Source organism: Pyrgilauda ruficollis, unplaced genomic scaffold, assembly GCF_017590135.1.
Source record: "Pyrgilauda ruficollis isolate IOZ18807 unplaced genomic scaffold, ASM1759013v1 scaffold23, whole genome shotgun sequence".
In the NCBI taxonomy this organism is placed as follows: domain Eukaryota; kingdom Metazoa; phylum Chordata; class Aves; order Passeriformes; family Passeridae; genus Pyrgilauda; species Pyrgilauda ruficollis.
In genome coordinates this window covers 10,805,824-10,829,417 of record NW_024522539.1, presented here as the reverse complement: position 1 = coordinate 10,829,417, position 23,594 = coordinate 10,805,824, and the positions used below count along the sequence as shown (strand labels likewise).

The 23,594-nt window shown below is 36.8% G+C and overlaps 1 protein-coding gene and 1 long non-coding RNA gene across 4 annotated transcripts in view; one reads left to right on the top strand and one right to left on the bottom strand.

Moving 5' to 3' along the window:
- DMXL2 (Dmx like 2) overlaps positions 1-23,588 on the bottom strand; it is a 48,435-nt gene extending 24,847 nt beyond the window's left edge. The window contains exons 1-17 of one of the 3 annotated variants that reach the window (XM_041468986.1): positions 23,452-23,588; positions 15,340-15,465; positions 13,518-13,589; positions 12,764-12,842; positions 11,950-12,106; positions 11,520-11,586; positions 10,581-10,759; positions 10,082-10,265; positions 8,623-8,797; positions 7,634-7,867; positions 7,240-7,517; positions 6,363-7,059; positions 4,586-4,707; positions 3,434-3,523; positions 1,954-2,071; positions 1,082-1,201; positions 407-634 (exon numbers count right to left, since the gene is read on the bottom strand). In XM_041468986.1, coding sequence (XP_041324920.1) covers positions 407-634; positions 1,082-1,201; positions 1,954-2,071; positions 3,434-3,523; positions 4,586-4,707; positions 6,363-7,059; positions 7,240-7,517; positions 7,634-7,867; positions 8,623-8,797; positions 10,082-10,265; positions 10,581-10,759; positions 11,520-11,586; positions 11,950-12,106; positions 12,764-12,842; positions 13,518-13,589; positions 15,340-15,465; positions 23,452-23,538 — 3,013 coding nt within the window. In that variant the 5' untranslated portion in view covers positions 23,539-23,588. Of the gene's footprint in view, positions 1-406; positions 635-1,081; positions 1,202-1,953; positions 2,072-3,433; positions 3,524-4,585; positions 4,708-6,362; positions 7,060-7,239; positions 7,518-7,633; positions 7,868-8,622; positions 8,798-10,081; positions 10,266-10,580; positions 10,760-11,519; positions 11,587-11,949; positions 12,107-12,763; positions 12,843-13,517; positions 13,590-15,339; positions 15,466-21,223; positions 21,334-23,451 lie in introns of those variants that run through there. The other 2 variants (XM_041468987.1, XM_041468988.1) reach the window with 2 other exon arrangements.
- LOC121354394 lies at positions 457-15,107 on the top strand. The gene is made up of 10 exons (XR_005955276.1): positions 457-589; positions 2,550-2,602; positions 3,920-4,062; positions 4,400-4,524; positions 6,594-6,686; positions 8,632-8,734; positions 10,120-10,238; positions 11,528-11,615; positions 12,045-12,150; positions 14,951-15,107. It is a non-coding gene; the product is annotated as an uncharacterized LOC121354394 (long non-coding RNA).
- Positions 23,589-23,594: the final 6 nt, after the last annotated feature.

Genomic DNA, 23,594 nt, shown 5'->3' with positions numbered 1-23,594 from the left:
CAAACTGGAACTGAACTAGTTCAGAGAAGGGCTCTTAGAACAATGAGAGGAATACAAAGACAAACACAAGAAGGTGTAAGTGCATCAGGTAGAAAACCCACTATATATCAAACACAGGAATGCTGGTAACTGAGCAACTGGATATAAATTGTTCATTAATAGATTAAGACTAAAAGTTACACTTACAACTATTAGAACAGTATGTTTCAGGAACAGTGTTCCTGTGGGGACTTGATATGTTTACAGAAGAGTAACATGCCATGGGCATGATGATTTGAAAGCACCTTTTCAGTCCTTTGTGTTTTCTGTATCAGTAAATCAGAATCTTATAGGCTGGGGAGATACAATTCTATAAACTAGGAGATAAATAGTGGACCAACTGTATAGAAAAAACTGTTAAAGTTACCTGCTGAAGGAGTTGCTCTTACTACTTCCACACCAACAGGAAGATCCAGGGGCTGGCTATACACAAGTCTGGAGCTCAGAATGAGTTTACTGGCAGTCTGAAGGTTAGCAATTGATGAAGATCGTGGTATGGGACTTATGCCAGGTGATACATCTGGAGAAGAATCCACAGTCTTCTGCTCAGGTACACTAAGCTTATTATCTGCTGAAGATGCTTCAGTTGGCTTTGCTATATAAAAAAATGCCAGCAGTGTTAAAAAATTGCTTGTAAGAACAAAGCATGAATATCAGATAATCAAATTTATTTGTTTCTACAAGAGCTCAAGTTGCACACAAAATAATTATACGATGTGTGCATGCTGTGTCAATTTTATTGCATGCTGTGACTATTGATTTAAGACATACATAACATTCTGAAATACTGATAATTTGAAATAAAGAAGCCACTGCTTAAGTACATTACTCATCCCATCAACACATTTTAATAGTATAAAATGCAATCAATATTTGTAAGGAACTTTACTGCTTCTATTACATCGATATATTATTCTGAAGATTCTTGATTTTTAGGCTTCTGCTGGGCAAAGGTGATACAATTTGTTTTATAATAAACCACCCAAGTTTATCTTAAGTAATATCACAGAAATGTCTAAGACAATTACAATCACTCACTCACCTAAACAGGCTTGCACAGATTTGAGATGAAGATGCCACATTTGAAGAACAGAACAGCCACTACTATCTTTTTCAATTACTACCAGGTAGAACTTCTCTGAGAAAGGTGGTGGACGATAGCCTGTAATTTACATATCATATATAAAATATATAAACATATATATTGATATAGGGTCATAAAATTTATGTTTAACCTAAATATTTTTCTGTAGCAAAAGATTCTCTAAAAACTACTGACAATAAAAACCCTGTTTTCATCTTTGAAATAAATAGTTAGATTATAAAACAAAATATTGAAACAGTATCATTAGTAGCATGCTTTAATTGGCATTTTGATTACTCATGATGACAGAAGAATTACAAAATAGATACTGACTTACAGACAATCTGAGTATTAATGGCAAATCTAATTTATTAGATATTTGCCTTTCCATTCAGTTTGAACTATTTTGCCAGACTATAAAGACTCTTCTACCTGTCTTTCCTTTTCTTTTGAAGTTTGAAGTCTCCTACCAAACTTTCCAGTGACTTTCCATTGTGTTAACTTGAAATCCAGATCTATTGACATCATCACCTGCAACTACCTATTGATGCAGAAAATGTGCTTCTGTTCTGTTCACATTTTATATATACCATAAATACTTTGAAAAATGCACTTTGTCATATAAGCTGTTTCACTCTAAGCAATTAGAAAATCTTTGTTTAACACCACTTAGCAACAATTCATGTGATCAATACATAACAGCCATTTCAATAAATTTTACAAATTATCATTTAAAATTAAATTACCACATGCCAGCCAGATTTTTTTGTATTCCTGAAAAACATTTTTGGTACCATTTAAATTCATATTAGTAATAGTTTATGCTATACCTTGTGATGGCTGGAAAAATATCTCAGTTTCCTTCCCTTCTGCATCCTCCTTATGTGGTTTGTATCCCAAAATGAAGTCTTCTTGGAAGACATGAAGCAATTGTGTGTTTGAGCCACACTGAAACATTGAGCAATTGTTATGTTTCCAGAACAGTACAGCAAAATTTAGTATTAATGCAATTAATTATTTCCCCTGTGCAATCTAGCTACCAATAAGGAAGACTTTCTTTTATAAAGTTTAAAATTATCATCAGAAAACCCACATATTTTCCTTGCATATTATGAACAGCATGTTCTAGAACTCATCATTTGTATATTGAAATAATTTCCCTGAGGTCTGCCAGGACAGACAAATTCTGTAATAACACTTCTGCTGCAGTTATTGACAGATGAATTAGTATCTGATTCATTTTTATTTCTTTGGTGTTGAATAAATAACAGTGGCAAAAAGCCTCAGACTTTTATCCCACTTCAGTGGGAGGACATGTCTGCAGCCAATTGCTTGGGAAATCTGTAAAAGGGAACAAATTGTAGATTTTCCTTCTCTCAGATATCTTAACATCTATCTTTTCTGACAACAACATATTTCTTTGCAGTAACTCTACCTCTCTACAGAGAAGGCTGGTCATGGTGAAATCCTTCCCTGCTGGTAAGGAAAAATACATCCCCAAAATACAGTGATGGCAAAGTTATGCTGCAAAACACCTTTTTTTTTTTTTCCAGAGAAACAAGATGGTATTCCTTGTACTCATTTATACAAATTATAGGAAAATGTTTTGTAAATCTGAACTTAAATTTGAAGATTATATGTTATTGATATATAAAAGACACAGAAATCTACTGACAATAGAGAAATACTTATTTATAAATGATAAAACTCCACAGTTTTCTAATTAAAATTGGTAAAACTCACTGTTTTTACAAGCTGCTAACAGAAAACAGCACTGGAGCATATATCATATATATCATTAAAATAACTGAGTAAGAAGAAGGTTCAATTATCCTACCTGCTCATTGATTGATAAGTATAGCTTTGTTAATTTATAAATTTATTTTACAATACAAACACAGAAAGCTTGAAGTCATACCTGGATATCATTCTTACATTTTGGATAGTTAGATCTAGTTTTTAGGTTTGAGCTTGTAGAAGCTATTTTTGTTTGTTTGGGTTTGAGGGGATTGTAATTATTTCCTTTAAACTATGATACCATGGAAACCATTCTTTAGTAAAGTTTTGTTTTCTTCAATAATTATGCTTAGAAAATATAGTTTTACTCTAAAAATTAACTTTGAGCTCTTAGCTGGTAACAAAAAGTTGGCTTAGTAAAACGCTCAAGGCATCTAAATATTCACAAAAATTCAAGGCAGTCATTGTCACCATAAAGAATTGTAGTCTCTTTTCAACAGATTAGGCTAATTAACAAAGAAATTTATTAGACACCCTTATGTGATACCCCTAAAGAGTCAACCATTCATTTACTTTGTTAGTTATTGCATCGAGCTCAATGATACATCCTGGTCGAGCAGTAGATTGTTGGCTCACAATATTAAACACCTCCCCAATAAGTTTCTGAAACAGAGAAAAATGAGTAGAATTAGTATATATTTCCTTTGGACAGAAGAGAATTGCAGTTGCTTATGATAAACTGATACTTCAATTTTTTCTTGTTGGCACAAACCATTACAGAGTTCTTGCAGTTGTCACTTTGACACTCATGAATAATGTAGCATGTGCGCTGTTGTGAGTCAGTAGCTCTTCACAGGGATGAAACACCAGTTTTTATGGAAGCTAAATATTGCTAATTTAAAGATTTATCCTTGCATAACACCACATAATGTGTCTGTGCAATGAGAAACAATATACCCTTTCACTTCTTTTTCAAGCTTCAGGTTTTGTCACAACATGTAGAAAACCACCTTCAGTACAGCTTATATATAAGCTGAAAGCTCTATTGATTTTTTACAGGAATGTTCCTAGTCACTGCTCCTAGAACGGATTCTTCAGACTGATCTGAATACTGACAGGCCCTGTCTTGCAAGATGGTTTATGAAATAACAGAAGAATGGAAAAAAATAAAGATGTGTTTCTTTATACAATAACAGTACAAGGTCAGCCTTTACTTTTCCTAAAGTCACAGAAATGAAAGATAAAAAGAATGAAAGAATTAGTTATTGGAAAAAAAGAAAGCTAATATGACCCTTAGCTGATTTCCTTATATCCCACCATCTCTGCCCTTCCTCACATATAGATGTAGCTCAGGTGGGTACACCTCAGCCTTCCTTTTCTGTTTTCATCTTCCCTCTTGCTCTTGACTCCCCTCTTCTGAGAGGACAAAGTAAGAAATCCTATTTTTCCTTTTCCCACCTGCCGCAGGTTGGGGAAACTTGTATGGGAAATTTTGGTTCAGTGCAGACACTTTTAGTAGTAATAACTGCATTTTTTCAGCTAATGCTTAAAGACAGCCTGCAAAACATGCAACTATGCAAGATGTAATGCATAAGATCTATACATGGAATGGCACAAAAATCACACAGAACTAAAGGAAGACAAACCACTGGAAGGAAGAAAAGGTGAGTTACATTAGTTGTATTTTAACAGTTTCAAACCAAACCATTGCTATGTAGAACTTACAGATGATTCGGGGTCAGATAATTCATCCAGAAGCTTTCGTGCATCTACAACAGCTTGATAGAGCCTCAGGTTTTTGCCATCTGATGCAACAAAGCAAGCACTAGCAGAGTTGCAATAGGTACCTAATAGAAGACACAAAAAAATCATGAAGAAAAAAATGGCAGTCAATGGCATCAGGCAGTCTATTACAATCCTCAGGATGTGAACACGCTTCAAACATAATTTTCATCAAGCATTGAAGCAAAAAACCTAAGCAAATGTGTGCATTAACAACATCATTTGAACTTTGAAATAATTCTCTTTGTGCTCATGAATGTACCCAGAACTCCTGAAGAAGGTTCAACAATCTAAGCTGAACTCATGTATATTTACAAACAATATTCACACAAGCCTCAGTCTGTAGGACACCTAAGGGAACGCTGCCATTCTTTACTCTGGTGATGTTTGATTCACTGCCACCTCCAGGCACTGCTTGGAAGAGCCAACTCCAGATTCCCAAGGTTGTAACAGACAATTCAGGGTAGGAGTCTTAGGGGAAACTATTCAGCCATAGCTTTCTTCCTTGTGTATTGACCCTAGGCTCTTTACATAAAATTAACCTCTATGAATATTCCCTTCTGCCCTGCAGTTGAAAGTGCAGATATAAAAGTGGAGGGAGAAATAGATCTGTCTACAGTTCTGAATAACATATGAAAAATTGTAAGAGTGTATTTTTTTGCTTCTCAATAGTATATACAACAGGCTTGACACTCTAATATACATTTTCCTCTAAACTACAAGAATGCAGCTCATTATTTGTGTTTAGAACACTTTGTGGGATACAGACAGCTCAGAATGTTACTATGTAAGCAGAGAAAATGAATTTGTTTTATTTTGAATCAAATATATTATGTATTTATAATTTTGCATTAGTATAAAATTTAATGTTACACCCACAGTACAAATGTCTTTTAGTACTGTATATAAACATGACAACTATTACAACAGCATCTTTGTGATAATTAGAAAATAAATATCTGTGTGGCTGAATGGAGTAACATTTGTAGAAGTAATTTTTTTAATTGCAATGGAAAGCCCTAAAATTAAAAACACAAAAACTGAAGAATTGGCCAAGGGCATCACACATCAGATGTTGTACTCTGACCTCTGAAAAGGTGCTCTTTGCAGTTCTGTAAAGTTAATGTATTTATTTATAAACATCCTGGGTTCCAACCAGGCTTTTGTAAGCTTCTGGTGGTCTGAAGAACTTCAGTACTGTTTCAGGACCTCCTAAGCAGTTTTTAGCCAGCATGTTAAAGGAATTACATAATGCCAATTTTGGCTGGAAATCTTCCCCTATAGTTCTGATGTTCAGGTGGTCCAAATACTAGCTCTGTTCAAGCCCCTGCCCCTGCAGCTGCACGTGGCCAGCACCCTAAGCCATCAGCACACTTGCATTTGCAAACCACATCAATGCAGAGAGCACTCAAGGAAGCTGCCTGAAGCACTGGGGAAAGGCAGCATCTTGTTCTCTGTGAGAGCAAGGAGTGCTTACTCACACAAAGGAGTTCCTGAGTGTCAGCTAATCCACAGGGACTGCAGAAACACTCAGACCACTGCAAGTGATTTACAGTAGCTTAGCCAAAAACAAAGTAAAAATGCTTAATTTGCATAGTAAAATGAAATTTTTGAAAAGTTAATACAAATACACTCCAAATAAAACAGTAATTTATTTTAACAAATTAATTCTACAAGTCACAGTGTTAACTCTATATGGAAACACGTCAGGTATACTCACCAAGGCAATAGCTGGGAATTAGTGTTGGAAGCCAGGCTACGTTAGAGAAAGCAGAGGTGTGAAGAGAGTTAATTCGAGCCAGCTCAGACACTCCTCCAGTGTAGGATAAAGGTCCTATGGGGTCTACTCGCCACAGAATCAGCTCACTATAGATTGCATTTGGGTCATGGAATGTACGGGTTGCTGCATTTTTAAGTTGCTGCTTAGAAGAACCTCTCTTATGTTTAATAGGATCCATCATCCTGCTTATCCTGTCGGAGTCCCAGGAGGTGTCTGACTCAGGAGTTAACAGAGCATTGTGATGAGAAGATGTCAGCAGCAATGGTAAAACAGAATGGCAGGCCAGATCATTGAGGTGAAAGCGGTGTCCACAGTACCTGAACTTATGGGATACAGTTAGCACAGTAGTGAAAGCTGATTTATCAGCAAAAGTAACTGCCCACTGGTTTAGAGAGCCATCTATATGTTTGGAAATCATCATTACCACAGGAGAAATTATATTCACATTTGCACTGTCCTGGGCAAAGCTTGGTCCTTTATTTGCTAGAGTACTATTTGGAAAGTCCATTGTTTTCTGCTGTGCAGCACTGCTGCTGTCTTTTACAAAGACAGGACAGGCATACATCATAATATTTTTGCTAAGGGAGCTAGCATCTCCAGATGGAAATGCAACAGGAATCCTAGAGGAAAATGAAACCTAAAAAAAAAAAAAAAGAAAAAAAAAATTAGAATATATGAAGTCAGCTTCAGCCTGAATAAATGCTAAATATTTTACAGGAAGTGCTTAAAACGAAATTCCTACTGATGTTCAGCTCTAAAGCAAAGGACAATGTTTGTTAACATCAAAAATAATAAAACCATTTCAAATATACCATACCTGAACTTGTCGAAAGATGCCTGGAGTGTATTCATCTAAATACTTCACATGCCACACCAGAAAGGTACCATCAACAGGATGGATAGTAAAAAGCATGTCTGGATTCCTGTTCCATTCCGTTAGGAGCAAGTCGATTTTCCGGTCCAACAAAACTGTCGGCAGAGGCAGGCGAGGGCCCGCTAGCAGAGATGTTTTGGGGCTTCCTTCTCTTTCTCCATCTTCGTGTTCTGAAGAGCCTGTACCAGTCCCTGTCTCTGATTCTCTGTCTATAGACAAATCTGCAACAGAAATGTGCCATTTTATGCAAAGGTTTTCCTATCAGTTTCCATTCAAAACACAGTATTTTTTAATCTGCTAGTAGTACTAGCTGATCAGAATTAACCAGATTACTAACCATGATCTAACTTCATACGTAAGCCTTTTTCTTTTTCTTCTGTTTCTTCTTCCTCTTCAGCTTCAATATCAAAATCTTGTTCTAGTTGTTGTTCTGAAATTTGTCTTAGATGCTGCATGAATACTTCAATAGAGGATGTAAAATGAAATTCTTTATTATTCAGCCAGTGGACAACGAAGCCTCCACTTCCTTCATCTATATTAAAAGCAGTTCCAGCCAACACTGAAGGAATATCTGTGGACATTTTGAAAGAAATAAAAAATCCATGTATTAAACTACATAAAAGTACATAAAGCTATATATTAAGCACTCATTGTTTTATTCATATATGTATGTACACACACACATTTCACCTACTTTAGGTATAACATAATTTGTGCCTGTGAGATTAAAAAAGTTAAAGATCACGTGTTTATATCCAATTGTAATGAAAACAGTAAAGATATTTTAAAGTCAATAAATTTACATGAAAATTTATTCTTATGTGAATGGTAAATGACATTTAGTGGTTCTAACTGCTCAGTTTCATATGTTGCAGTGCTGACTTTCATGTATGGATTTTAGGTAAACCATGTCACTGCTCTTTAATCGTTTCCTTCTTTAAAAATATTCTGCATTATTCTATAAAAATCAGCTGGTTTTCCACCAAAAGACTCTGATACAGCTCTTTTTCAATCACTACATTCTGCAGAATGCAATTACTCTATTCATCATATACCATGGCCCCCCAAACCCAACACTCAAACACCAACCAGACTGGAAATTTATGTTTCTTTTGCTTTCAGATCTGCAAAGATGAATTTAATTTGCTCATAAAAGTGCTGAAGGTATTCAGAATAAATTCAGATTCATTTGTCTTAAAAAACTCTACGCCAAATAACAGAATTCCTACAAGTTCCCTCTATTTAATTAGGCAAAGCTCAGGTTCCTTTTTTTTTTCCATGTTGTGCAAATACATTATTGCAGTCTAATAAATGGCTGTATTTCACCTGTATTAGGGTTGATGCTTGCTGCTATGTGGAAGTGACCAAGTGCATTTGCTTGATGGGAAATGTGACGCTGAACTTCGTGAGTGCCCTGCTGATCTGGCAGTACATCCGTGTGGGTAACAAGAACTGAAGACCTCCTTTGTCCTTTTCTCATATTTTTCAAATGATGAATTGTCTGTTGTAGTTATAAAAAATAAATTAATAAATACAAAACCACCATAAGATAAAAAGTTACACTTACATAAACCCTATAGCTTCTTTCTACCAAAGAAATGAAGGCTAATTTCAAAAGGATTATTTTAAATATATTTCAACACAGATTAGTAACACTTATGTACTTCTGATCTACCCAAAAGTAAAGCTCTTCTAACAGTCTTCTAAAAGTTCCTTTAATATCTACTCAACAACCCCACAAAAATATATAGGATTTTGCACAACATTCATGAACAAGATTAAAACAATCTAAAAGCAGTAACTTTTGTGATAGAATTTTATAATGAATTATTTCTGTATGACTGAAAATTTCTGAGAGCATGTAAAGAGCACAACTAATTTAACAGCCTGAAGTGTAATTGGTCCCAAGTTCCCTATTTATTGATGGCTATGATATTTAAGAAGTGAAACCTTCATCAGATAGTAATAGTCTACAAATGAGTGGTGGGTGTTTTTTTGTTTTCTTATCTTTACTTGGTTTTATATTGATAGTGTAGTGTTGAGAATAACAGACCACCACTTTGTCATCTAGCAGCATCGTCTTTATTAAACACACTTGAGTATTTATATGTTTCTTCTGTGTACAAGAGGGATCAACTACATAGGCAGTGGTTAGGAGACTGATCAATCACACAACTAAAGGGCAGAACAGATGTTTCTTGCTCTTTTTATCTCAGACACTCTCACACATTCCACACAGTTAAATGAAACATTCTCACACAGGTATTTATGGCTGCAGATGATCTTGGTATGCACTTTCTCATGGGAAAAAGGTGCTTGTTAAGCACCAGGAGCAGCTGCTTCCACAGACAGGTTTTCTCTTACTCTAAACTTAATAGATTCGTTAAGACTGTCACTGAAACAAAATTATCTAATGAAGTAACTAAAATTTAAAAAGAGTTTATTTACTCTTTTCATTGTCTTTATAATGGCAGACTTTCAGACCCAATCAGAATGAAACCATCATTACTATTCCACACTGACATTGTCTCTTCCATCTCTGTTAGTTAACTATAGAAAAAGCAAACTGAGTTTTAAAAACATGGTGCTTGAATGCAGAGTTGGAGTCTCTGACTTCTTCAGTGTTTAGTAATAGACTTCAAAACCTGATATGGAATAATTCAGGTTATTCTGTTATGCATACAGGGATTACATAACATACATTCTTAGAGCTCTATATCCTCAAATATATGAAGTTTTAAGAATTGTGAAATAAAAATTTCACTAATTAAGTATTTACATGTACCTCTAGTGCATGTTGTATGGTGTCCTTTTGCTTTCCAGACTGAGAGATGGTGCTGCTGATGCTGGAAGTGGTGGTTTCACAGATCTGCTCCCCCAGGAGAGTATCTTCGGGTAGCAGCGTCTCTGCCCACAGCCGGCAGATGCCATCGAGGCATGACGTGAGTAACACATTACAGACCAACCCCCTGATGGCAGAGACAGCAAAATTACTGCCTGAGTAACTCAGCTACATAGACACAGCAGAATTTAGGGGAGTGCACAAGAATTTAGTAGTTACTGTTTTATCCAAATTTCTGCTTCTTCCCTAACTGAAGGTTAACATGACTATCATTATTAAACCTGGTGATACAGAAGTTAATGGGAAGATGTTGGTATGCTTTGTTTCTTTAAAGTATAAGAAGAGAAGTCTTATGCACTTGATGGCAAAATATTAAGCAGAATGTTAAAAAACCATCTGATCAAAGGCTTGCTTGCTTTTTGAAAAAAGGCAGCTTTCAAACCTGGGCATGTACTTGCTGATGTTCCGCCAGGAAAATCCTGTCACTGCTCGGGGATGTGCCAAATAAACAAAGGAAAACTGCACATCCTCTGAGCTTTTTTTCTTTTCTTCATTCTCTTGAGGAAGGAGAGATGACTTCCAACCAGTCATAGGATACCAAACCTTCAAGAGGCAGTCATCCTAGGTAAAGCAATAAAAAGCCAGGGGTTTAGGTAGCTATAATTAAAAATGTAACAAAGAGAAAATCACAAGCAATAAGCAACTGCTGTTCTGGTGTTGTTCATGAAAACTTGGCTCAGAACTAAAATTCATCTCACTGTTCAGCTAACAGTAGGTGCAACCAAAAAGTGTTTACCTATTGAGACATGTAAACCAAAAGGAATCATTCAAATGACAGGGTGACATTAAAGAGAATTATTAATTGAAAACTTAGCTTGAATAGTGATTTGACAAAAAGTATTGCAAACTGAAATAGAATTGATAACTGAACCCAGAATTCACTAAATAAAAACCTCCTCTAATTCATCCAGATATGTGCATATTATACCAGTTTAAATGTGTATGTCTTCTATCGTAACGATCTCATTACTTTCAACAGAAATAGAAAAAATTTATGCATATCTGAAAATTCATCTAAGTATACTACATCTAAAAAAAACCAGATATACATAAATATATATATATATATATATAACACATACACACATACAAGTCTGTATCACTGTCATTCATTCAGGTATTCAGTAAGAGTACATAGATAAATCCAATTCCTTGCTGCTAAAATCCATGGAATTACAAAAAATACAGCATTACATGAGATCATATTTTACCTTTGCTAAGACTACAATAGAATGTATGGTCCAGGACTATTCATATTACTTACTTTTGTCAAACAAATGAAAAATACTGCAAAAACTCAATTATTCTTTTCTGTCCTTACCTTCCCAGCTGTTGCAAAATATTCACCATCAGGAGACCATGACATCAAATGTACTGATGTTGCAGTCCTATAGAACACAAGAGCAAGTTAAGTAAGGTAAAGTATTATTCCACAGGTATGCAGTTGATTCAGTGTTACTGTTCATTACTTAAATTTAAGTAAAAATTAGATTAAGTATTTTATAATTGTTTCTTTAAGCATACTTTTTGAGTAGCAGGAGCACAAAAGTAATTTTATACTTTACTGAAAAGACAGCTCAAAAAATTGGTTTTAGTACAGCAAGCCTAGGTTTGATTCAACAGGAGTGAGGATTTTTTATTTAAAATAACTTATATTGTTATATTGTTTGAATTTTAGGGTATTTAAAAGCACATTTTAAAATACAGGTGAGATAGCATTGCAATCTGTCTTAAAACAAAAATTATCTCACTTGCACTGCCAGACACATTTCCAGTCATTTAGAACTGGGAGGACTTTATCATCCTTGATCTGACTGCTGCCATCATCATCTTCATCTTCCTCTAGAATGTCATCAGATGGAGGGGCCCACAATTGCAAGAAGTCTGTTGCTGTCAATAACCTGTTACCTGAAAGGGAATGGTACCAAAACTATGGAACCAGGATGATGAAGGTATGTTGAAAGATTAAGCCTCTCATCATATTTTGTTGTGAATTATCCAGAACAAGTTGAAAGGTAAACTTTAGTCCACTTTAAATATGGGTATTCCCCGTTTCCATCATCTCACCCAGTTGGTTTTATCAAAACATTTTGAATTTATAGTATCTTTTAAGAAAGAATACAAAGATTATTTTTTAGTTCCTCTTTTTGCATTATTTAAAGGAGAACTTTGAATCACAAATTTGAATTTACTAATAAATGTTGCAGACGCTTAATAGCTATTCACATCTCAAATAAATACACAGACATAAAGATTCATAGTTAGCTACATTGTTGACTTCAATTGTGCTAAAATTTTATTTCAATGATTATTAGTGACAATTTAAGTCAGTTAACAACTTAGCACTGTGATTCCCAAACTAAGATCTTACATAAGAGATGCAAACACTTGGCACAGCATCTTAACAAATGTTAACTGTAGCCTCACATTTTATGCAACACTGCCTGAGAAGAGGTAATTTAAAATCTGCATATTCAAGCTCTCACTTTATTACATTAAAATATTTTGTGTTCAAGTCATTCTAACTAAAAACGTTGACCAAACACTTCACAAATGATGCATTACCTTGAGGATCCCAGGCCAGGTTGTAAGTCATAGAACTGAGGAAGAATTGCCCAGTTTTCAGCCACTGACACTTCAGCTGCTGTAGTGTAAAAACAGTCAAGGATTAACTCTCACATCAACAGCAAAAATAAAGATATTGGTATTTCTTTCTATATGAAATTGCTACTAAGCCTGCTGCAAAAGTATTAAGTGGTAAATTGCTAAATCTAGTTTTAATATGTTTTTGAATTGTTTTGTAAAATCTAAGTGCATTCCAGGGTGCCCTGCAAACCAGATCTGGACTTGTCCCACATACAAGTATTTCTGTAGATTACTTTGAACTACTGTGACCACAGATTTACAGGAACATAAGGGATGGCAGTATAGATACCACAAAGATTGTGAAACCTGCTTGAGAACATCCCCAGTGCTCAAGTGCTCGGCCATGGCTGTGCTGTCAAAACAAGTCTGGGTGCACTAAACAAGTCTGTGCTGTATTTCTGTACTGCACCTCTGACAACTTCTTCAAATAAGAAATACCAGCCTGTCATTCTAGTATGAGACTCAAGAACAAGATGTTGGGAACTTAACAGAAGTGCAGTCCAAAGTTCATTGAGTGGAAGAGTCTATCCATCCAGTTGTATTATGAATGGTGGAAACTGTTTATCCATTATTCTGTTGTGTGCTGACATAATATAATAAAAATAACTGGCAGACAGACTTTTGCCTCTTCTAAGAGCCTAAACAGAATGAAAATTATGAAATACACACTTACACAATTTCTTTTATGAGAATTTATACCAAGTGGTTCAAAAATGCAAACAGCGTTTCCATATGATGCTGCAATCTGGGAAAGAAAAAAAAAGTTGAAGACTCAAAATGCAAGGTAGGAGGCAAGTGGAGTAAGCGCTCCTTAGTATTCCAAAATACCTAAAGAATTTCCAGTACCTCTTCTATGTGCCAGGGTTTTTGAAAAACAAAATTAATACAAATGTAATTAACTGTGTTATGGGTATATTTTCTTAAGGCAATTGAGGAAAACACACTCTTGAAGAAGCCCACCTTTCACATTTTAACTCTAAACAGGGCAGACATCTCGTTCAGTGGCACAAACACAGTCACATTCTTCTAGGGCAACTATTCTTAATGCATAAGAGAAAGTTGATGCCTTCACTGCTTCTGCTCATGTTCTGTGTACTTCACAGCTAACTAATGCATTAATTATTAGTGTCTGTGTCCCTAGATTCCATTTTGTATCACTAAATCACTAAGTAATAGTTGCAAGAAGCAGAAAGAAATGCAATTCTATTTTTACCATTCAAATATATTTTGAGAGGAGATAAATGGTAAACAGAAAAATTGAAATACATATGCCATTGAACCCCTCAGTTTCTTTCACCCACTTATTTCACAGAAATCTCTAAACACAAAATAGGATATTTCTTAGGTATTTATCTGGGCCTGTTCCTAATACTCATATCCTTTAAGTAATTCTAACTATGTTTAAAATTCCTTTTTTCTTCTTTAAAATATTTTTAAAAGAAAAAACAAGAACTGTTTAAGTCCTTCCCATCCAGGATCTGGTTTCCTCAAAATGGAAATGATGCAAAAGTTTGACGACATTTATTATGAAATCTTATTTCTTCCTTAGGGGGAAGGGGAGAGAAGGTTGCAACAACAGAGTCAGTCCCAAAGTAAAGAACAGACTGTGAGTTCAGAGTCCTGAATGCAGAACCACCCAGGGGTTTGTGGTGGTCTTGTAGGGACCACCTCTGAAGCTGGACTCTCTCTCCCACTCTTATTGGGACTGCACTGCTGAACTTCAAGGGCTCTGTCAACTAAATCTGCCCAAATCCTAACTAGGGCTGCCTCAGTACTGGTACCAATTTTTATCCAGCTAATTCTAGTCAGCAGTGACAACTGACAAACAAAATTTGCTCAGTGCACTACTGGAACTCCTAGAAAATTTGATTCCCTCCTCTTTCTAACCTGTCTTTATAGCATTGTTTAGGGATTTAAAATGAAACCACAAAGCAAATCAAGGGGCCATGCAGTTATGACAGCTCATGGTGCAGCACTTCTAAACAGATTAAACATGCTGAAGCCTTTCTAAAATGTATTTCAAATCCATGACTTTGCAGGACACACAGACACATACACATATGTGTATATACAGATAAATGATTTATCCATTTCTTCTTTCATTAGGTGGAAGCACACAAAATGGAGCCAGTAACCATCATTTCAGTACCATTCCAGTTCTGATCCTGTACTGTAAATAATGCACCTGTTCATATTTTGTGACACCTCTTATTGCAGATCCCAGAAAGGGAATAAAGCCTTTGTTCCAACATGTCTCCCGGTTCCTCTACCCTCCTCCCTCCCCCAAATTACTAATAAATTGAAAGAATAAGACTACCACAAGAGGTGTTACTCAGGAAGTCTCAGATCAGTAAACCATGATCTTTGTTGTGAAGATCACGGTTTACTGACCATAGTTTACTTTCATTCCCTTAATGTATTATGTTGCTGTTTACTTATTCAATTTAGAGTTCTCAAATTTTAAAAATTCTATAGAGATTTATTAAAATCCTTACCCTGCCTTGTCGCTGGGAGCACTCCACACAACTGACCTGGATGTTTCCATGTTTAGCACCGGGAATAATCTGCACACATTCAAAGTCATTTGCCAGAATAACAATGTCACAACCAGAGCCATATGCCTGAAATAATTTTCAAAAGAAATAAAATTAAATGTTTATTTTTAATAGCTAACTGAACACTTGCGACAGGACCGATATTTTTGGAAGCTGCGAATTCCCCAGTTAAGCAGGAAGTTACATTGTAGAGGGTTTGTTCCTCTCTAATTCATGGGCAACAAGTAAAAACAAAGTAGCAAGGGAGACCACAACTCTATATAGGGGTTTAAGTGAAAGCAAACAGTAAAAAAAAAAAAAACAAATCAACCCAAACTCCCAAATTTAAATCAAGGACTTGAGCTCTCTGTTTACTTTTTATTTTGTTTTGTTTTAGGTTTTAGTTGATTTTTTTTCTTCCCTCCAATTCTTGTTGCCTCTTAGAGCAAGGCAGTCAAGCCAGGAGCATTTCTTAATGAATTTGCATGTACCTTTCTTCAACAGGTGCATCTGTACCCCCGTCTGCCTTATTTATTATTTTCTTTTAGATCAAGATTGTTAAGGGATTCTTTTCTATAAGAACGTAATTTTCTGAGTTTTAAGAAGTGCACATTACTATAAGTCTGTAAAACAACAAAGATTTATTTTGGATATACTGTTGTGCAATACATTCCATATTCTAAATAATTTGTTTACATAGTAGCTATAGAACAGTGATAGCCTGCAGCACTCTCTGTTGGCAGGATAAATATATACCTGTCTGCCAACCTTTCACCTGTTCTAAAAAGTTTAATCACTCCAGATTATCTGTCCCACTGAGCTCCCACCTTCAGGCACAGAAATCTCTCCCTAGGATCAATCTCCACTAAGCCTTTTACAGTTAGAGCTGAAAGTTGCTGTCCTTAAAGCAAGTTTTCCACTGATTCCAATAGAGTAGGCAGAAATTTTATAACAGCTGAGTTAAGCAGAGAGTGCAAGTGCTCCACAGTGAATTTCAGATGGTACAAAATTAGTTATCACTTTAACTTGTCCACTGAATTTTTCACAATAATTTTCAAAATACTGAGTCAGCCCTTGCCCTCTCCTTTGAGATGAATGAGTGTAAAGGCTACTTTATTGTACATGTATAAAGTTGTATTTGTATTGATTTACCACCAGTGCCCCTCAGTGGCTGCACTCAGATAAGGGAGCAAGACAACCACTGGAATTAGAATGGACAGTTTAGGCCTCATGACTTTCTATGTCTACTTCTAATTCTCCTGGGAAGGAGCAAAAAGTGAGAAAGGCTGAAAAAAAGTGCTTAATTTAGTGAAAGTACGTCACTGCATGAAACAGAAAGGAACAGCAATACAAGCAGCAAAGCAGAAACTCAGTCCCCAGAAATTAACACACCATACAACTGCACACACAAAAATGAAAATTGCAGATAAGACAGATTGTCTAAAAGATTTCCAAGGTCATCTCACAAAAATAGAATGACACAGTGTTGCGTGAGACATAATAACCCACACTGCTGTTCTGGGAAGCTCTGAGGAACTGATACTGGAGTGATTCACAATGTAAGCAGGATTGCTAAAAGGTTGTTGGAGCAAGATTATCTGTGTAACAGAATATCCCAGCTCCTTGATGACTAGGCTATGTGATTATTAGACTCAGTCTGGAAGGGAGTAAGTTATTATTCAAATTGAATAGGATTATTTCCAGAATGTAAGAGAATGAAAATGAGATTCTGAAGTAAGTTCTGGCATTGAACAGAAAGTCCTTTTGTTTCGCTACTTTCCTATTTTTATAGTGGGATTCTTTACAAAACAAGCTTCACCAGCAGTGTTGAATACTGGATGAAACAGTATAGGCTCTTTAGTACAAAGGAAGAAAATAAAGACCAGGATGTGAATGCCCAGAAGTAGACAGGAAAATAAAAGCACATCCTCTTGTTCCAATAATTTATTCAGAATTTGAATATTCACAAGAAATTGATTCTCCTACTTAAACTTCAAAGGGTGAGCATTAAAACAGAAAAGAATTGAGTCATCTTCTTTTCAACATTCTTCATAACTACCAAGAGAAACCTACTAAAAGATGCGACTTAAATTATCTAAATAAAAAGAGGTACTGATCCACTTAAAAAAAGGACTTAAACCTTTCAAATCCCCTATTCACTGCTGGTATTCATAACTTGAGTTGCAAATTTCAAACTACATTATACATAACTTATCATTAGTTGCAATTTTATTAGTAAGAGACATGTATGTGTGTCTCAAATTATAAAAGGAAAAGGCTTATCAACTTCAATTTCCTTATGCTTAATGTTCTTAAAGATGCCTATTTGTATGTGTTTGTACAGCTCATAATGCATGAAACAGAAAATATTTTATCCTTGGCTATGTCTGTTTATTCTGTGAAACAAAATAATTTAGTGTCTTTCTCTTCAAACATTTTCATTTTTCATCTCTCCTGTCCCCTACCTGCACTTATTCCACCAACAAAGCATAATTTTTCAGATAATTATTAGCTATTTAGCATATTTTTACACAGTTAAGTAAAAATGTGGTTCTTATTCATCAAGACACAGAGATCTCTTTCCTTTGTGAAATCTTATTACTGTCACTTGTAGCCATCCTACTCTTTGCCTGTGTTTACTGCTGCACCAACAAGTGACTCAGCAACCTGAGTGCCCTGTGCCAACAGTGGGGACCCCTTGGCTGGGGGGTAGGCAGAACCCATTCCCAGCAGCAGGACACCAGCCTTCAGCTCTAGGTTAGAGCAAGTGCTGCTATCTCTTGATTCTGGGGTCATTTTCTGAGTGTAGATATTTGTTCTCAGAATATGACTTATTCCTTGGAAGTATATGAAATCTTAAAATTATTTTATGAAGTCATTAGAACACATGTTTGGAAAAGGTCCATATACTTTCATGTACTGAAAAACATTTTCATATTTCATGTTATATGCCTAAATACAAGTTTTTCATTTGATTGTTTTTATGCAGCTTTTCTGATGTCTTCATTATATTAGCATGTTTATACTTGAAGAGAACACTTTTCTGTTAAATCCTCTTTTCTTTTGTCCTTAAGCTGGTAATGCAGCAGAAACACCCCACAGTGACAAAGAACAGGGAAGTGTCATAATATTTAACATCAGTAGTTCCTTCTTAAGGATTCAGCTGACAACATCTTCATGAGGTCATTCATGCCACCACAGGTCTCTCCTGCCAGAGAAACAGAGGCCACAATATTGGTGGTAGCAGGCTGACAATCTGCCTAGCCTGATAAAAGGAATGGAAAATTGGTAAGCCATACAGACAGGAAAGATGAAAAATGCAGCACTGAGATACAGTAATGGATGAGAGCAGCACAGAGCTCTTAAATAAACAGAATTATGAGCAGTGACTGAACCAAACAAGTGCAGTAAGAACCACCCACATGGAGTATTTGCCAACCTCCATTTCTAATGTCACTGATAACTTCAAGGAGAAAATTAAATGGAGTTGCAAAACCGCCAGAATGCAAGGATGACTTGCAGGATCCATAAGCAACTAATAAGCTGTAGTTTGCCAATGTCTGCTCTATCTGTCAAGATCTGGGATCACTGAAATGAACAATTACAAAACTTTAATTGAATGCAGGAGCACCACACAGAAGTAGGACATTGTGTCCTAGTGTAAGAGTTTATGCTATATCCTCAGTTTTCAGATAATATGAAAGCAGCACATGCTTCTGTCTTTTTCAGCTGCTCAGTTTTTCAGTTTGCTTCTGGAACTAACAGACAGGGAAACAATTATTCCTTCACGTTCTCATCTTGATTTTTCTTTATAAAACTACTTTTCTCTGTACAAAAAAAGCCAACAAAATTTTCTATCTATAACCTGCAACTCCTTACAAATTTGGCATAAGTGTAATAAAACACAAGTCCTCAAGCTCCTGTGTGTACTATCAGGGATGCAGAGGCATTTCAAGATGGAAAATGATGTGGAAGAAACAGAATCAGCCCACAGTGCTATTAAAAAAAAGAAATTCATAAACATCTAAAATTACGTAAACTAAAACATCTATTGAAACCTGAAAGTCTGTATTGGGCTTAAAGGACTCCTCCAGTAAAACAACACTCATCTTTAAGTTTCTGGCAGAAATTCCTCCACCTTCCACTTAGCAATGAAGACACCTGAATCCTGAACCGTTTCCAAGCTCTCATCAATGGACACAACACTTACACTTCCTCCCCCTCCTCCTTCCACGTACTTCTAGAATTACATACACTTAATGCAAACCAGCAAAATAACTGAGAAATAACTCCTAACTTACTACTAGTCCATGGCCTGTAAAACAGGCTTTCCTAAATTGACACTTCAGACAAATTCATGATTAAACACTTTACAACATGCTTAAACATACAGAGATAAAAGACCTTAGTAAGGATTCAGGTATTAAGCATCTCTAATCCAGTTTACATAAAAACAGTGCAGAACGTATAGATATATGTAAATAGTAATAAATAACTAAGAGGGATTTGCAAATAAGTGTTTTAAGAAGGATCAAGTAGTGAAAATGTAGGAGAACCTGACACAGCAGAGCAAACCTATTCTCAATTGCTGTATCTTGTGGACATCTGTGTGAATGAAGATTTTGCTGGTTTCAGTGAGATTAAAAAATTTACAGGGGTGTGGGAAACTCATCTGCAACAGCTTCTGGAATTCACCACATGCAGCTCCAAGCCAAGTGTCAGCACTGGCATGAAATACGTTAAGAAGCTTGTCCTTTTCAAAAACAAAAGATAATAAATGAATTTTTTTCTCACTTTAATTAGTAAAGTTCTCAGATACCCCTAAAATCTGACCTTCTGAGTTTTCATGAAGAATGTTTAGTTTTGTATTTTGTGCAATTAGCACAGAAGTAAATATTATCTCCTGTTTGTCTGACACTTTAAATTTTTATACTTACAGAATCCAGCCTCTAGGTAAATGACATAGCTATTTTTATCTATTCATTTTTAAACCCCGACTAACCTTAGAAATGGTTACATTCTGTTGTAGCTGCTTAACCAGCTCTTTCAGAACAAAAGCTAAACGAAATCAGCTGTGGTTTGAAAAATGCATTTTACTACCTTTAAAAGCTTATTAGCTACCAGTTAGACTGTGAGGTACAAACACCTCTTCTGTCAAGGCAGGGTGTGTGCTGTAAGGCCCTCTGCTTAAAGCTCAACCCTCAACCTTCCGTGAACTCACTTGTGGAACACAGTTAGCAATATTTGCTAAAATGAGAACATGAAATAACAGCAAGCTGAAAATGCACAGAATTATTCCAGAACTTCTGTCATTCAGTACTTTGACCCTTTGCTTAAGCAGTGTCTTTTCCAGAGCTCAGACGAAGGAGGCTGAGGAGACTCTCTGGTGCAAGCTATTATGGAGCTATTTTGCTTCTAATCACCCTTCCAACAGTTTTTCCTGTGTATCACCCGCTCTACCAGACCATCCAGCAGGCAGCACACATCTCTGTGCCTCAGCCCTTCCTTGGGAAAAGGCTGGATGTATGTCAGGATTGCTGCAGGCAGCTGTGGGAGCTGAGGGAGGAAAGGACCCTGCACATTCCAGAATAAGCACTGACAAAACCTTTGTAGCCAACCTACAGACACCTGTCTCTATTTCTTTGGATCGCTACAGTTTTATGGAGCTGCTAATACTTGTTTTAGCAGGCAGAGAAAAAAACAGTGGAAAATTTATTTTCCCTGTCTTATTCTCAGAATAAAAACTGCCACACTAGATGACTTTAACCAAAGCTTTAAAAAAGTTGAGGCAGATTGTGTTATCATCTTACCTCTAGCTACACCGACTTGGAAATTAAAAGCTTACCTTTATCCCCAGCAAGGAGTCATGTAAACAAGCCAAGGACAAACCACAGAAGAAGGGAAGAATGAAGAACCTGAGAATTGCAATGTCCCTAATCAGGTTAGATGAAAATGTGTTTCTTCTCTCAGAATCCCAAGATTGCTGGACTTAGGCATCTGAAGTATATTCATCTTAAGAGGAAGTTTCTTCTCCTACTCCTCCTCAAGAAAAAAGGGAAATAGTTCCAAACCTATTAACTAGTGGGCACATATATATACATACCCAAGCCATTATTCTGCTGTTAAGCAGAGTATTTTTAACAGCAGTGATTCATTTCTGCACACAAAAAGGCTGTATTTTCAAGTGCCTGTGATGAATCAGTTGTAGCAATTTTGAACCATTCTCACGCATTCTCAACGCCCAAACACCAACCAAAACGTGAGTGGGCACATGTGCACACAAACAGCAGCTCCTGGGCCACAGCCCTGTGGATTGCCACAGACACCTATGGATTGCCACAGACACCTATGGATTGCCAGTGTGCTGTGCACCTCTCCCCTGTCCTCTTGCCCTCTCCCTGCTCTGCTGGTGCTGTGAGCCAGTGCCTGACAGGTGCTGGGATTTCAGAGCAGGTCTGCAGAGTCAGGCTCTGCCACCTGAACTGCAGAACCTGCCTCAGGATCTGAGCTGAAGTTCCAAACAGCTCAGTGGTTTGGGAGCACAGGGCTCTCTGTCCTTACAGGTGATGTTGACTGACAGAATTTGAGGTTGGGCACTAATGAACTGCCTGCAGGTCAATGGTAGATTATGATTCTACTAAGTCACACAGGTAACCAATTTCCTAAGAATCTGGATATAAGACCTCAAACTGTTTGCAGGCAATTATTAACCATACAGTTTATCTAGGATCAAGGCCTAAACAAGCAGGAAATAATACCATGAATACAGAGAATGTAGAAAAAGCAAAGAAGAAAGTTACATCTATGGAAGTCCAGGAGATACATTTATTAAAACATATTTATCTCTTTAGTTCCTTGTTTACTGTATTATATATAAAAAAAAACTGGATACAGCAGCCAGAGAAACAGTGTGGTCTGTTATATGTAGTTCCATAATTGAAATCCTACCAGGCAATCCTGCATCGTTTTGGAAGATGCTACTTTTGCTCTTGGAAAATTCTTGTATAGACCACAATACACATTATGATTCATTACTCATATTATCAAAACTATGACAAGAATTAACACAAAGTTGTGTTGCATAATATCATTTGACTTTTCAAATTGTCATAGTAAAAAGAAACACATTAGAATGTGAATATGAGTAAATGACTTCTTATATAAATACCAAAAGTAACAGAGGTCCCTTTAATAGCAGTATGGCTGCATAGCAGCAGAACCAGGAAAATAAAGACAAACATGGCACCTTTTATTTCTTAAGACTCTCCAGCATTCATTACTGAAATAAGACATCTGTGATAATTCACTGCAAGCTGTAAATGTTTCACGAGTCTGCTGACATTTATCTTACACCAGAAAGGATGCTCTGCATCATTTTGCTTGGAATTGGCTTGTGCCTGGGATAATCTTATTAATATCAAATGCAGTAAGAAAAGTGATACCTAAAGAATAAGATACTGATTAGATGGCAGCAGGAAAACGCTGCAGAAACTGATCACTCACTAAAATCAAAGCATACCAAGCACACACAACCTACCGGAGTGAAACTGACATTAGAAATTGACAATAAACAAAAATAGCCTGTGAATGAGAAACAGTTTGTTTTATAAACTACGGGCTTCTTGAAATTCACTTAGTGTATCTTTTTATAATCTCCTTCTATTTATTTTCCAGTTTGAGAGGAGCATTTGACAAATTTGTGTTTTATCAGCCTCAGTAATGGAAGGCAGACGCTCATCAGTAGCGGGCAGGCTTCGTCAGAACCCCAGTGCAACTGACCGTGCGCTTTGCAGATGAGACACAAACACACACACACAAATATAATTTAAAAAATTTAAAAATAAAGGCAAACAGAAGCACCCAGCGAAATCCGAGGACACACACCCGGGGTTTCCCCGGTCGATACAGAGGAGGGAGCCTGGCCAGGGCTGACGGGCGATCCCCGGCTGCCCCCAGCCCCGCCGGTGCCGCTCCGCCCGCAGCGCCCCCCGCCCGCCGGGCTCCCCCTCCCTGCGCTCTCCCCGGGCCTACGGCCGCCGTGCCCAGGCCGGCCCCGGCCGCGGCGCCCGTTACCGTGAAGGGGGTGTCCTGCACGCTGCCCACGGAGTACCCGTTGTCGCCGGGGTTCACGGCGCCGGTCAGCACCTGGTGCAGATGCATCGCGGCCCCGGCCCCGCCGCGCCGCCGGGACCCGGATGGCTCCGCGGGCGCGCGCG